The sequence below is a fragment of the Larus michahellis genome, chromosome 9, assembly GCF_964199755.1.
Source record: "Larus michahellis chromosome 9, bLarMic1.1, whole genome shotgun sequence".
Lineage (NCBI taxonomy): Eukaryota > Metazoa > Chordata > Aves > Charadriiformes > Laridae > Larus > Larus michahellis.
The window spans coordinates 22,334,775-22,348,412 of NC_133904.1; the positions used below are offsets into that span (position 1 = coordinate 22,334,775).

Genomic DNA, 13,638 nt, shown 5'->3' on the forward strand with positions numbered 1-13,638 from the left:
AAATCACTGCTGGGCAATATGGCTTCGTTAGACGTGACCTTGGCCTCCCTGCCATGGTGTGCTTTGCTGTGACCATGAGTGGTGCCTGTCACCCAGCCCACCCGGGGCTACTGGATCCCAGCACCAGAGCCACCAGCCCCGCGGGGATCAATGGAGAACGTGAAATCCTCGTGGATGAAACCTTCAGGTGACGTGCAGGTGTGAGCTGTGAGGACAGGGAGGTGACAAAGAGCAGCTGCTGCTCTCACAGAGGTGGACACAGGAGACGGATCTGGCTTAATATGGAGCCAAATCGGGGGCTCATATTCAAAGCCTGGCTTAGGTACGGGGTGGGCGACCCATCCCAGAAGCACTGCCCTGAGACGGAGATTTTTGAGGGGCATTAGATGTGAGGGGCAGGACATGAGCCTCGCAGTCCCCTTGTCCCACTTTGTCACACAGTGCTGTGTTCCCGGAATAAGGAGCAGGAGCTGGAAAGCCCGGGGATGCGGGATGCGGAGCCCAGCGTGGGCGCAACCCGTGGGTGCTGACCACATCCTCCCTGGGTGCCTCATCCCGCTCATCCCAGGCCATGCCCATGAGGCGCAGCGCCGGGCAGGACAACAGAGACATCAGTGATGCTTTGTGGAAGACCCTGTCCACCACGTAACCCGAGGCTCCTTCTCCACGTGCCTGTCTTCAGCCAGGAAGGGCATCTCCCCCACCTTCCTCCCACAAGCACTGCCTTGGGGCCAGCTGCTTGAGGGTCAACCCTTCCACTTCCCAGGAGATGCTCCAGGGAGCCGCAAACAGCTCGGGCAAAGCAACCTCCATGTCCTGCCTCTCCCACCCAGCCACCAAGGCCAAGTCCTCTCCTGCCTCCTTCTCCCCCTGGCACCAGGATCCCAGGATGCCACCCCAAGCCCCCCGCCCCTCTCCAGCTCCACTCCTATGGGCACTGAGGACGTTTCTCCTCACTCCCAAGGCACATCCACCCAAGAGAGGAGGACATCCATGATACAGGAAGAGAAACACGTACAGGGAAGACACCAGGAGTCCCAGCACAGCTGACTGGGACCATACTGGTGGGACACAAGGGACAGAAACAAGCTGGGGGACAGGGGGAAGGAGGAGGAGGAAGGTCATAGGAGGAAGGAAGCAGGAGAAGCCCATCTCCCTCTGCCACGCCAAACAGCAGCTCCCATACCACAACCTCTGTGCCAAGCCCAGGCAACTCGGAGCTGAAACACCCGCGAGGGTTTTCTAAGAGAGGAATGACGCAGGTGGGCGCTGAATCCAGATCCACCACCTCCAGCATCCCGAAGATCCCATGAAGGAGGAGCCAGAAGAAGACTCCCAGGGCAAACACCAGCACTGCAGTGTCCACCTGCCGAGCTTCAGGGCAGGCAGGCAGCTGGGGCGAAGGCTTCGCACCCTCCTCCTCCTCCTCTCTGATGGGCTAGGAGCCAAGGAGGAGGGCTGGGATGACCTGCAACCAGTAACTGCGCCAAGCAGCCGAGCCGGCAGCCCTGCTCCGCTCACCACCGCATCCCCGTGGAGAAGGAGGGACAATGGCAGCGCTCAGGGGTTGCTCTGTCCCCTTCAGAGGCTCCAGGGAACCAGGAACGCTTAAACCACGGCAAGGGTGAGCCTGGAGCAACGTGGCAGGAAAGGCTCCCAGCCCAGCGACCGCAACTGCCGAATGAGCAGACACAGCAATGCGGGGAGATGCTGAATATGAAGGATTAAAGAAAAAGGAGAAATTAATCTCATTCAGAAGGCAGAGCGGGTTTTTAACTCGTGCACACAGCTGCTGGAGGGGGGGACAGCTTTTGTGGGGTGGCTGCTGCTTTGATACAAATCAGGAGAGAGAGATGTAAGCTGGGCACTTCCCGGCAATGCCAGGAGCTCGGAAAGCCTCCGAGCAGGAGCCGAGCCCACCTCTCACCCAGAGTCCCCTCCGTCCCCGAGCATGCGCTCAACAGGGCTTGGGCTCTCCGGCTGGTGGGAGCCACCTACTCATTCCCTGTTTCTCCTGTGATGTGGCTGACCCCATCCAGCCAAAACAGCTCGGGGCACATTTTGGGGAGGGAGACACTGCCAAAGCGAGGATGGAACTACCTCCTGCCCGCTGAGAGGGATGGAGCCGGGATGGCCACTGTCCTGGGATCCGGCACTCACAGGAGATGCCAGGGCTTGGTTGAGTCCCATCCCACCAAGCTCCATCTCCCACCCACCCTTGTCCGCAGTGTGTGACTTCCCGGGAAGCACAGAGTTGTTGGGCGAGAGGTCAGTGAAAACACGTATCTTTTAATGCCTTTGGAATACAATGGATAAAGCAATACCTAAAAGCACTCTGGGATCCGTCTTGCACCCGCTTTCCAGAGCCGAGGACCATGCTGGCACCCTTCTGCTGCGTGGGAACTGCTCCCCCGGCTCAGCCCATCGCTTTCTGCTTCATTAACCCCTTCTTTGCTCCCTGATGGATCTTTGCATCCAGCTTCCCTGTAAAGAGAGGATTTTAAAAAAAAAAAAAAAACAAACAAACCCACAACAAACCCTCATCATTCTTTATTTTTAAAAGCTATTTGCAATGCAAATCAGCTGGAGGCAGCGAGGTCTCCTAGTTAGTGTGTTCCTGTCACATTCAATTATCCTGCTTGAGGAGCCAGGCGTTTCCAGCCGCTGTGGCTTCCCTCCGCAGGCGCGACACTGGGGAGCCAGGGGCAAGCGTGTCCGACGCGGCAAAGAGATGCCGGAGCAGGGGAAATTCAGCGAGGAGGAGAGTAAATTAACATCCAGCACTCACCCGCCACTACCGAGGGGGAAACCGATCCCTTCGCTCGCCCGCAGGATGCGTGTCAACACGTTTGGAGGAGATAGGGGAACTGTCAAGCACTGTGTCAGGGACATGTTTCTCCACAGCGTGGTGGAAAGCTGGGCTTGGGGACAACGAGCTCCCAGACTGGGGATGATAATGCAGTGGGGCACAGAAGGTGATGGGGACAGACCACTCTGTGCTCTCAAGTGCCAGGTTGGTGGCCTCCAAGGCCACCATCTGGGAGGGACGTGCTGCCTTTGTCACCAGGCAGCACCTCGGGGAGCCCAGGCACCCGCAGCCAGCTGCTCCGCTGGGACCCAGAGCAAACGCTGCCTCCCCTCGTCCCTCACAGCCTTCGGTGGCTTCGCTGTCAGCTCTGCTTTCCTACCTGGGAGAGGAGCAGGACACCAGAACATGGGATCTGGGCAACTCCTGCAGAAGGCGGCAAGAGCCCAGCACAGCGAGCAAGCCGGGAGGGCGATGCGCTGCCTCGGAGGAGCGTCCCCATCCCTGTCCCCCTCTCCCTGCCCATAGAAAAACAAGGGTGCTCCTGCTCTCCCAAGGCAAAGCTCCCTCCTCCAAAAGGGACATGCAGAAAGGCAAGGTGACCTTAAGCGAGGCAGCACGGCAAAGAGCCAGCCTCCCAGAGAGGCTCTGCCATCAGCCAGCGCCCGTCACCTCCTCTAATGCCACGTCCCCCTGGGAACTCACCTCCCTGCTCCTGCTCCCCTGCATCTTCCCATCCTCCAAATGCCAGCCTCATCCCGTCCCTGTCTGTAGTGGGGAGCAGGGACGGGGCTCCACCGCATTGCAGAAGCCAGCAGGAAAACCTGCAGAGCCTGCGGTGAGCTGGGGAGGGCGGCCCTGGTCCCTGGGGAGCATCCCCCGCATCCCTCAGGAGAGACACGGGTGGCCACCATGGTCACAGCGTCAGGAGGGGAAGCAAAGGGATCAGAGCTTCATCCCAAAGGGATGGACAGACAGAGCCTGTCCCAGCGAAACCCCAGTGAGGTGGATGGAGCCAGAGCTGGCAGCACCTCATCCAGGTCCCCCAGCATCGTCCCTCCAGCGGACCAAGCCTGTGCTGTCCCTGGGAGAGCTGCGCTGCTTCAGCCCAGCTACAGCACACAGCAGATCTCGTCCCTGGTGGGGACCAGATCCACCAAGCTTGAAACCGGTCCCGCTCCAGGCACACCTCCAAAAACTGCCAGTGAGTGCCTGTGTGAGGTGAGAAGCAGGCACTTTCCAGAGAAAATGGCTCCGAACCATCCAGAGACCATCACCTTCTCTTCAAACCAAGAAAACTTCTCAACTTCAGCTCAACAAAGAGTCCAACAAGGCTTTTCCCGGGAGAGGCAGGTTACAAACTGCTTCGCTCAGGATGTCCCCCCAGGACAAGCCAGCCTTCCTGAAACCGTTCCTCCTCCTTCAGCTGGAGTTTGGGGCCAGCCATGCTCCTGTCTGAGCTGGAGCGGGAAGCTGAATGCACCAAACCCGTAAGACGTGCAAAAAAATAATGTGAGCAAGGCTTTGTAAGTCACCGTGCCACAAACTGAAACGTGGCTATGGTCAGGTAGAAATTGGGAGGAGGAACCAGACACTGCTGATGTCTCAGCACAGCATTGCCACAACTGCAGCCCCCAGGACACAAAAGGCCATCTGCAAAACTCTTCCACTACCACAAATGAGAAAATTAAAACTAAGGCCAAGCAAAAGGGCAAAACAGAGCATTACTTGAAGTGTCTGTTTTCAGACAGTGTTCTTGCCCTGAGCCACAGAGTTTGGAAGATGCTCTCCTACAAGGTCTGGGAGACCCACCATCCCCTCTGCCACCCTATGTGGGAGAAGACTTTCCCCATCTGCCCAAGGATGAGGAAGAAGCCCCCTCCTTGCAATGGTGGGAAACAGCAATGGGCACCCAACAAGGCTGAGCAAGAAGGGCCAGACTGTCCGGAAGCAGCATGTCAGACCACCGCGTCGCCAAGCCATGGGGTTTTTGGCAGGAGAAAGGCAGTGAGTTCGTACTCGCTCCACTCTCTGGTCCCCCACCACCAACGCTGTGTCACCTCCGGGGCTGTGAGCTTCATATTTAACATGCCTGCCTGCTCCTCCCAGACCCCAAAAGCAATCAGGAGGCTCCTCGGCTCTATCAGCTGGCAAAGATGAAACATCACGTGGGTAACCTTTAGGAAAAGACTAAAAATAAGGCAACGGCCCCAGGGTCCCCTTCTCTTTCCGCTCAGTGATTTAAGGACTCTTGTCTCACACTGTGACGTGTCCCTTTGCCCACTCCTCTGCGCTCTTCCAGCCATCGGCTGTTGAAGGGAGGTTTCTGAGCGATGCTCGAGGGAGGCTTCGGGGAAGCTTTGCCCAGATTCAAAGAAATCTCCCCCGAGAATGCCACCGAGCTTTGTCCTCATGCGCTGAAACTAAGCAGAGATGTGTGTGGGGAGAGCCACGCTCCCAGATGCAACACAAACACAGTACCCATCCCTTCCACACAAACAATAACCCTGGCAGCAAAAATTGAGCTATGTTACTTTTTCCGCCCCCCGCCCCCCATCCCCACGCTGCTAGAAATGACTAATTTGCAATGGAGAAGCATTCGGATGTCATCGCGGCGAGGTCCATGCTGTTATCTGGCAAGGAAAACCGCTCTGGCTTGGCTTCCCAACAAGACAAACTGGCATTTTGTCATGGCTTGAGCCAGGCTTCAAGGAGACCGGGGCAGCCGGTGAGCTCAGGTGGGGACGTGAGCCGGCACCTTCCCCCTGCTCTGCTTCCAGCTTGGAGAATTAAGCTTTTGACTGCCACGGATGCGATGCCAGCTCCTATTAAAACAGTGCCTTACCCCGATGAAAGGTCAAAGCCTTCCCCACTCCTTCCCTAGGCTGTCACAAACATCACCCAGACGGACGACGTCCCCTCTGGGAGGGGAAAATGCAACTCCACAGTCTCCCCCGCCGATGCTCTTGTGACAGCTCCTGTCGGGATCGAGGGCAGGAAAGGCAGGGCCAGCAGCAGGAGCAGGCAGCGCAGGCAGCCGCCAGCACAGCCGGCTTCCTTCCAGGCTGTTAGACTGATCCTTCTCCAAGCAGGAAAGTGTCACAACACAAAGGAGACGATGTGACAGATGGGGAGGGGACCGGCAGCGCCTGCACCCGGCGAGGCAGACGCACAGAAGCCGGCTGCCCCGCGCTCACCACCGCACGGCAGCTTCCCCTTCAGCTGCCGCCGGCAGCTCTCCTCCTAACTGCGGCCTAACTGCCTCCTAACTCTGCGGAGGCAGATGTGGCAGTGAAGGGGCATGAGAGAGCTCGTACGAGAGCAAGGAGAGGTTAAAACAAGAAAAAATAAAAATAAAAAGGATGCAGTGGCTGCTCCAGCACGCAGCAGCGACGAGGCTGTTCGACCACAGCAAAAGCGTTTGCATCCTAAATAACTTGGCGTAGCCCTGCCTGCTCACCGGCGCGCTGGGAAAGACCCGTCCCTGGGGAAGGACGGTGCCATTAGCAAGATACCAGTGCGGCAGCTCACCAGGCATCATTTGTCGCCATCAGCTGAACACACCTCCCAGACGTTGATAGAAAATGCAGGTAGAAAGCAAATTGTTTCGCCCCACTCAATAGCCCAGCGGGGCAGATATACCCCCAACGACCGAAGCCGTGCCATAACAGTGCTCCTCTGAGCAGAGAGGGGGAAAAAAAAAACCTCAAAACCAACAAAAATAACCCCACACCATGCTTCAAAAGCCCATATTATCCAGTCCTGAGAAATCCTGCCACTCCTGTGCTGCTAGATAACTACTCCCAGAGAACCGCGCTGCAAACAAGAAAGAAAACCCAGTCATCAGCTCTGCTAAACAAACAGCCAGGACTATTTCTGCTTATGCTGCTTTTAGCCCGTCAAATTAATTTTTCACATCCCCTGAAAGCGTGTACGGTGCCTTCCCCAGGCTGTGTGGTGGGGAGGCTGCTAATAAGGACGGAGCTGGCTGCAGGCTCCCCAGCTGCTGCATCCCTCCTCCATCCTTTTTACGGCAGCAGGCAGGAATAACTGGCAGCCTGCAGAGGGGCTGGTGGCTCATAAAAGGGACTAACGACGCTGGCAAGCGGAGCGCGGACAGATGCTGTGGCGCTTCCCTGCGAGCTCTGCCAGGACATCCCATCCTGCCGGCCTGTGGATGGCGAACATCCATCTGGCCCTGCAGCTCTCGCTGCTTCAAGCCCTCGCCATCCTTGCGGGCAAGAGGGTAATTTTGAACCGCAGGCAAGGAGCGAGCACAGATCTGCCCGAGCATCCCTGCACCAGCTCGCATCCTGACCCAGGCTGATGCCAGAAGCGGATCAGCTGCAGACACGAGCGCTCTTTGACTCCCGAGTGTTCGCAGAGGCAGGAAGAGGCATGTATTTGGAAGGAAGCAACATCTGGGGAAAGGGGAACCGAAGACAAAAAAAATATTACAGATGTATTCGAGTCATTAAACAAACACCTACAGATCAAAGAGCACAGGGCAAAGGTTGCGAACTCATATGGCAAAGGCAAGCAGAGGTGGTGATGAGAGCAGGCACGAAAGGCCAAGGGGGGCATCTGTGGAAAGTTTACTACTTACAGATTTTGGGTTTTCCTTTGATGGGAAACTTCACAACCATCTCCTGGGGATTAGTGCAGATAAAGACAAATGGAGACCCGGACTCCTGGCTCAGATCCGGATACTGCAAAACACAGACACACACACAAAACAGAGTCAGACCGACTGCCATGGGTGTGAAAAGAGCTCGGCGATCAGGAGCAGAGAAATTTAAGAGATGGGTTATAGCTAGGCTGTAGCAGCTCAGGCTAAAGCAGTTCAAGAACTTTTAATGAAAAAAAAAACACCCAACCAATTGCAGGTTTGGGTCTTAATCAAAGCGAGCCCCTTGCTAAGCCTCTTCCCATCGCCCCTCTGCCACAGCTTGCTCCCTTTCCAGATCTGCTCACCGAGCCGCTTCCCTGAGTGCTCCCTAACCCTTTTTAGCCCTCTTTAGCACCGACCTGTGTTTCACTGTCTAAAAGGTGTGGTTTCACTGATCTAAAGCATGGGGTGTCGATAAAGAGGCGCTCGGGGGCCCTGCCCTCCCAAGCTTGCCTGCTCGCTGCCTGCTTTGTGCTGGGACAAGCATGGGACGGATTTTCATCCCAAAGCATTCCCGGATTCAGCTGATCAGGGATGTGGGTAACCCCGCTAAAACTCAGGCGGTCACGGGCAGCACACCAGCACCTCACCTCAACCAAAACAGCCTGGCCAACCCAACAAGATGGTGACCAGCAGAAGGCTGGCCACCTCTTTTACTGAAGCAGCTGTCCCAGCCACGGACACATCCCAATCGCTTCCCCACAAAGCTCAGCCCAAACACCAGGACTTTGAGATTTGGAGACCGTGCAGTGTCCTGCTGTGGGACACGCAGCCCTTGAGATATGTCTCCATCTAAAGGGTGAGCGGCAGAAAAAACAGTTGCCACATGCCAGGTCAATGGCTTGGAGAAGCCGGCTGTCTCCACGCGGGGCTGGCTCTGCGCACAGTCTGCGGAGAGGTTTCACTGTGATGAAGATATGGGTGAATTTTACAAGCAGAGTACGAACAGATCATTTCTCTCATTAACCACAGGGGGAAAAGGAGAAGAAAAAAAAAATCCTCTCAGCGAGGAAATGTACCAAAGTCCTATCTGGATGCAGCTCAGCCTCACTGCTGTTCATAAGTGAAATGCAGAACAGTAATAAAAAATGTATATACCAACCATCGCTTCAGATTCTCCATTAGCTGCAGACCTTGCGCTGACAGACGCAGAGGTACTGGGCGTGCTACGAAGGTGCTCCAGCCCAGGAAACCTGGTTCAAACAGAGCGCGGAAGCAGTTTTCCTTCCATGGGAAAACTGCTGCCTTTTTTTTTCTTGCTCCACTGCCTTCCTCAAGCAGATCCGTCAAGGCTGCTGTAGGGGACAGGATGCCAGACCAGATGGAGCAGCGTGTCCTGGCAAATCCCCCATTTGTTCCTAACAAATGATTCCTAGGCTGAGTGTTTGAAAAGCTCTCACCGACCTGCCAAGATGAGTTTGGATTTGCCCTGGAACAGCTGGGCACAAAAAGGGGAGCAGGGAGCAAGCCGCTCTCCCTGCGCCGTAGCAGGGTTTGGCAGCATTGCCAGCGGTTAGGGGAGATTTACAGAAGCCCAACACTGGGATTGGATCAACCAGGGAATGCGTTTCCAACCCCTCTCATTTTACAACAGTGTGTAAGAGCTGTTCACTGAGCAAGAGAGCGAGATGTACGTGCACTTAGCTGCTCTGTACAACACCCGCACCGGGGGAGAAAGAGCCGCACTGATCTGCATCGCATGCGGATGCCCTGCTGTACCGATCTTGGTTGGACAGGTTTCTTCCTCTTTCTTTTTTTGGCTGAGCCACATTACTTGACTTGCTTCCACCACTCCACGCCGATGCCAAGGATTTTGATTTCCCATCTGCAGGGAAGGAGGATCTTGGAAGGTTAGAAAGAGCCAATATGAATATTCCTGGCCAAGGCCTGGTGAGTGCGAAATGCTGGCGACGCTGTATCGCTCTTGGCATCATGCAGGTGACTGGTGGCCCCTCCGTAGCCAGAGGACCTGACTTACCCACACTAGCACGGCCTCTGAAGGTCACACCATAAAGTAGTGGGGCATAAGCCACCATCCCAGGCTGTCACAGAGGTGGTCCATCCCCACTCTACTACACGTGGTTCAGACAGGTTACGTGTCTGGGACCAGTGTGCCATTAGAGGTCTTGCTACCCGGAGTACAGCTGCTTCCCAAATCTCCTCAGCCGCCATCTCCTAGGTGGACCTGGACATCACCATGTCCCCCTTCACGCACCTTACAGGCCCTCACACAAGGACTACCCCTGTAACGGGTACCCTGGTGTCAGCAGTGAAACCAGACACCAGGTTGGTTTCTCCACTGACAGCTTTCATCCGAAACCAGGATCAAACCTTCAGCTCCAAAAGCTTCCAGCTCAATCCGATCCTGAGGCCGAGGCAGATGCCACAGCTGTGACTTGGGTTTACGCTTCCACGGCGCAGCCTTTCATCTTCGCTCCCAGGGTACGTTTCTGTACACGTGCCAAATCTGTCTGTGCCCTGCATTTTAAAAGCCTCAGTCCTTCCTCTGGATTCTCACTCCCAGGAGACAGGGAAGGAGCCCCTCGTCGAGCCACTACGTTTAAGGGTTCCTATTGTACCTACCCCGGAAAGCCCTTATCCCATCCTGGTGAACAACAAAAGCAGAATATTCCTGCCTGCCGGAGCTGACAAAGAGCCGTAGCCCTTTCCTCTGCCTAGAGACAAGATGCTCCCAGGCGGAGAAGCTGGGGCTGAGCCAGCCTAATGGCTCCACTCTTCCTCTGGTCCCTTCCACAAGTCAATTCAGCTCATTCATCCTGCAGAAATTTAGGGAGCTTTTGGGTAAAGTCAGTTTTCTGCTGGGTTAATGGGCTGAACTGCTCAAAGAAGGGGCCGGTGAAGCAGTGAATGGTAGGAGCGTGTGGCCGGGGGCTGGCAAGAACCGAGACTCCTCAGTTAGATGTGCTGGCTGCATCTCTTGATGCAAACTGACCAGAGAAACAGTCAGATGTGCTTTTGCCACACAACACATCACTAGGACCAAGCCTCTCCCCAGCGCACCTGTAACTAGCTGCCAATTTTTAACCTGTTTAGAAACCACCTCCATAGACCTCATTCCTAGAGGTCACCGGAGCTGTTACTATTTCCTACCCAAAATCGCTCCCTGTTGCTATTCAGTCCCCTAAACAGTGCTCATTCTCGACATCACACATGATTGCCATGAGCAACGCCGCCTGTAGACACCTATGGACTGTATCTACACTATCTCATCTCATCCCATCATCATCAGGATCAGGACAGGCAGCGTGGCTGAACAGCGGAACTCCTCCACCTCTACAGCTCTTTCTGCAGCTGAGCTCAGCACTAGGACATCGGTACCCACCTGTCCCGCACCAAAGATGCTTCTCCCATTGGCAACTACTCAGCTGACTTACGCTCTCAGAGGAGACACTGCCAGCAAGATACTGAACACAATCACCTCTGTTACATTTTGCAAAGTTGCCCAAGTACCTAACGAGTAAAATGCTCATTTCTCAATGTTTCTGCTGTAAGACATCAGTCGAGTGACTCTACAGTCTGCAACGCAGTAAGTTTAGGAGACGGAGAACAAATTTACTGCCACCTACTACACCCCACAGAGAGTGGCCACTGCCCATCAGCGCTTTGGCAAACCTGAGGCTTGTAGTAAAAGCCCAAAAGCCACGTCTAGTGTACCAGAGAGAGAAGACAGAGCATATCCCCAGTAAAGAGGATCTGCAACAGCAATTTTTAAAATAAAAGGTCAATTTAGAGGGAAATGACGCTCCCTCTCTACAAGAGAATCAAACCCAGCCAGGAGTCTGATGGGGGATGTTCCTAATTTCAATGGCACTCATCGTTATAATCTTGAGGGTATAAATGAGACAGGTGCCAGTACTCCGGGCTTTGACATTGCCTCTAGCAGGACCCAACTCAGCATTTAGGAGAAGGTGGCTAAAAAGGCCCTCTACAGCAAATAAAGTCCAGAGGCCAAGCTGTCCCTCAAGAGGGAGAAAACTCACCCTCCTCCAATCCTGCAGATGAGCAGGAAAGCTCAAAAGAGAGGGGTTATGCAATGTAACTACAGAGTAAAAAAAAGATTCAGCCTCCTTTCAGACCTTCTGCCACCTCGTAGCAGGCTTGTGACAAGGCAGTTGGGAGGACGGTGGGCTCCGTGGGCTGCGAACAGCCGGCAGGGCTTTACCAACTGCTGCTCCAGCCCACTGCTTCGCACAGTTGAAAACCCCACGTAGGCTCTCCACACACCGGCGTCTGCGCAACCACCACCCTCCTTGCTCATCCCATCTCTGCGACTGCACCAGTCGGGCTTCAATTTGCTGCTAACAGGTTTGTAAGATCCTCGCTGTGAAGAGATTAGCTGGGGGGGGGTGGCAAGAAAAGCAGATCTCAAGGCAGCTTAACACAGGCAGAAAGAGCTCGAGGTTAAATGTAGCGTCTGAGCACAAGCTGCAAATGGGAGCTGAGCGCTGGGCTCCTCTGAAAACCGACCACCAGATTTGCCCTCTCGCTGGAGCTGGCGCTTTGAACATACATTAAGTGGCTATCAGATGTCCCCAACAGCCACCCCAATCAAGCTGCAAGCAGGGATAATTGCTAATGGATGTTCCCTACACTTTGTTTTCACCATCACTGGTGTCTCCCATCACCAGCTCATCACCACCAGAAATAGCAGCAGAGCTGCCCAGCCTCCCCGCTCCACAGCCCACAGCAAAAGAGCAAAGGAGGGGACAAGCCAGCTCCGAGACAGCAGAGACACGAAACCACCTTCTCTGACATTTGAGAGAAAAAAATAAAAATCCTGCCGATTTTCCCCCACCACCACCACCAATCTGTTAAAGTAAATATTTTTTTCCCTCATTTGGGTAAAGACTGCAGCGGGATGCAGGGGCCGGGCAGCCTTGCCCAGCATCGCTGGGAACAACGCAGGGTTGGGGACCATAAGCTCATCCCTCTTCCATCTCAGCAGTGGAAAAAAACCCATGGAGGAGGGCTGCCCCAAGCCCCTCGATTTCTCCACCCCTCCCCGAGAAGCTGCGTTTGCTTGAACCTGAGTACCATGAACCAAAGGCAGGGGAATCAAAAGAGCTGAAGAACAACATGCTGGGGGGGAAGTGCCAAACCATCGCTAACAAGATGAGCTCTGCTCCGGTGCATCCAAGGAAGGAACAAAGGCACCGCGTGCAACGGAGCAGCGGCTCTGCGCAGCACAAAGCCAAAACACTCCCCAGCAGCTTCGTTAGCGATCTTTTAAGAGCATCTTTCACTCTTATTAAGGTCTCTGGACACAAAAGGAGACAAGCAAACGTGGGGCGGGAGACCAAATGCCAACAGCGGGTGGGAATAGCCCCAGCGCTTTACACAGGCTGGCCTACGGAGCCCTGCAATGCAGCCTGAGCTCTCCTCCGCTCTTCTTCTTGCCCATCAAGCGTGCGCGACTGCCCGGCCCCAGCGCACATCCTGGTTAGCTGGAATGTGACGGAGAATTGCACGCTGGAACCTGTAGTTCTTCAGCAGGTCGCCACCATCCTCGCCATCTTACGGCTGCTGGGGGGTGGCCCTGGGGCACTGGCACTGAACGGCGAGGAGGTGGTTGAGATGTTCTGCAAGGTTAATAATGGAAAGGGTTGAATCATTTTCCTGGCGTGCCTGCTCTGTGAACAACAGGGGAAATACAGCGCGCTCTGCCAGGCAGCGCTGGGCCAGGACACCAGCTCCAGCCTTCATTTCCCCGCTGCTCTCTAAGAGCTTTGAAATAAAAGAGGCAGCGCTGGAAAGCAACGCTGTCTGGAAAGAATAAAAGCAAGCAGAGCCCATGTGTTGGCAAGAGAGCTCACCGTAAAATGCATTCAAAGGGGAAAAAAAAAAAAAAAAAATAATCTTGGCGGAGACGTCCCCTCCGAAAGAGCAGAGCTGCGGTAACCAGCAGTGGCAATAAATCAGCTTTCCCCAGCAGGCAAAAACACGCACTGGGCTCTTCCCCGGGCGTTGTGAGAAGCCCCTTGGCCACGCGCAAGGGAGAGGAGCGGGATGCGAGGCATCCCCCGGGGAGCCGGGCGCAACTTCTTTCACCCGGTTTTCCTGGTGATTTGTGGGGGAGGCGGATCCGCTCCTCTTTCACGCCTCATAAGCTTCATAGCTGTCAGACTAACGTAACAGGTAATTA

The 13,638-nt window shown here is 55.0% G+C and overlaps 1 protein-coding gene across 4 annotated transcripts in view; it reads right to left on the bottom strand.

The window, feature by feature from the left end:
• Window positions 1-1,598: 1,598 nt before the first annotated feature.
• The window catches only part of TRIP4 (thyroid hormone receptor interactor 4), a 35,766-nt gene continuing 23,726 nt past the window's right edge, over window positions 1,599-13,638 (bottom strand). For 3 of the 4 annotated variants that reach the window (XM_074599716.1, XM_074599715.1, XM_074599717.1), the window contains exons 12-13: window positions 7,413-7,515; window positions 2,270-2,484 (exon numbers count right to left, since the gene is read on the bottom strand). In XM_074599716.1, coding sequence (XP_074455817.1) covers window positions 2,417-2,484; window positions 7,413-7,515 — 171 coding nt within the window. In that variant the 3' untranslated portion in view covers window positions 2,270-2,416. Of the gene's footprint in view, window positions 1,711-2,269; window positions 2,485-7,412; window positions 7,516-13,638 lie in introns of those variants that run through there. The other variant, XR_012588936.1, reaches the window with a different exon arrangement.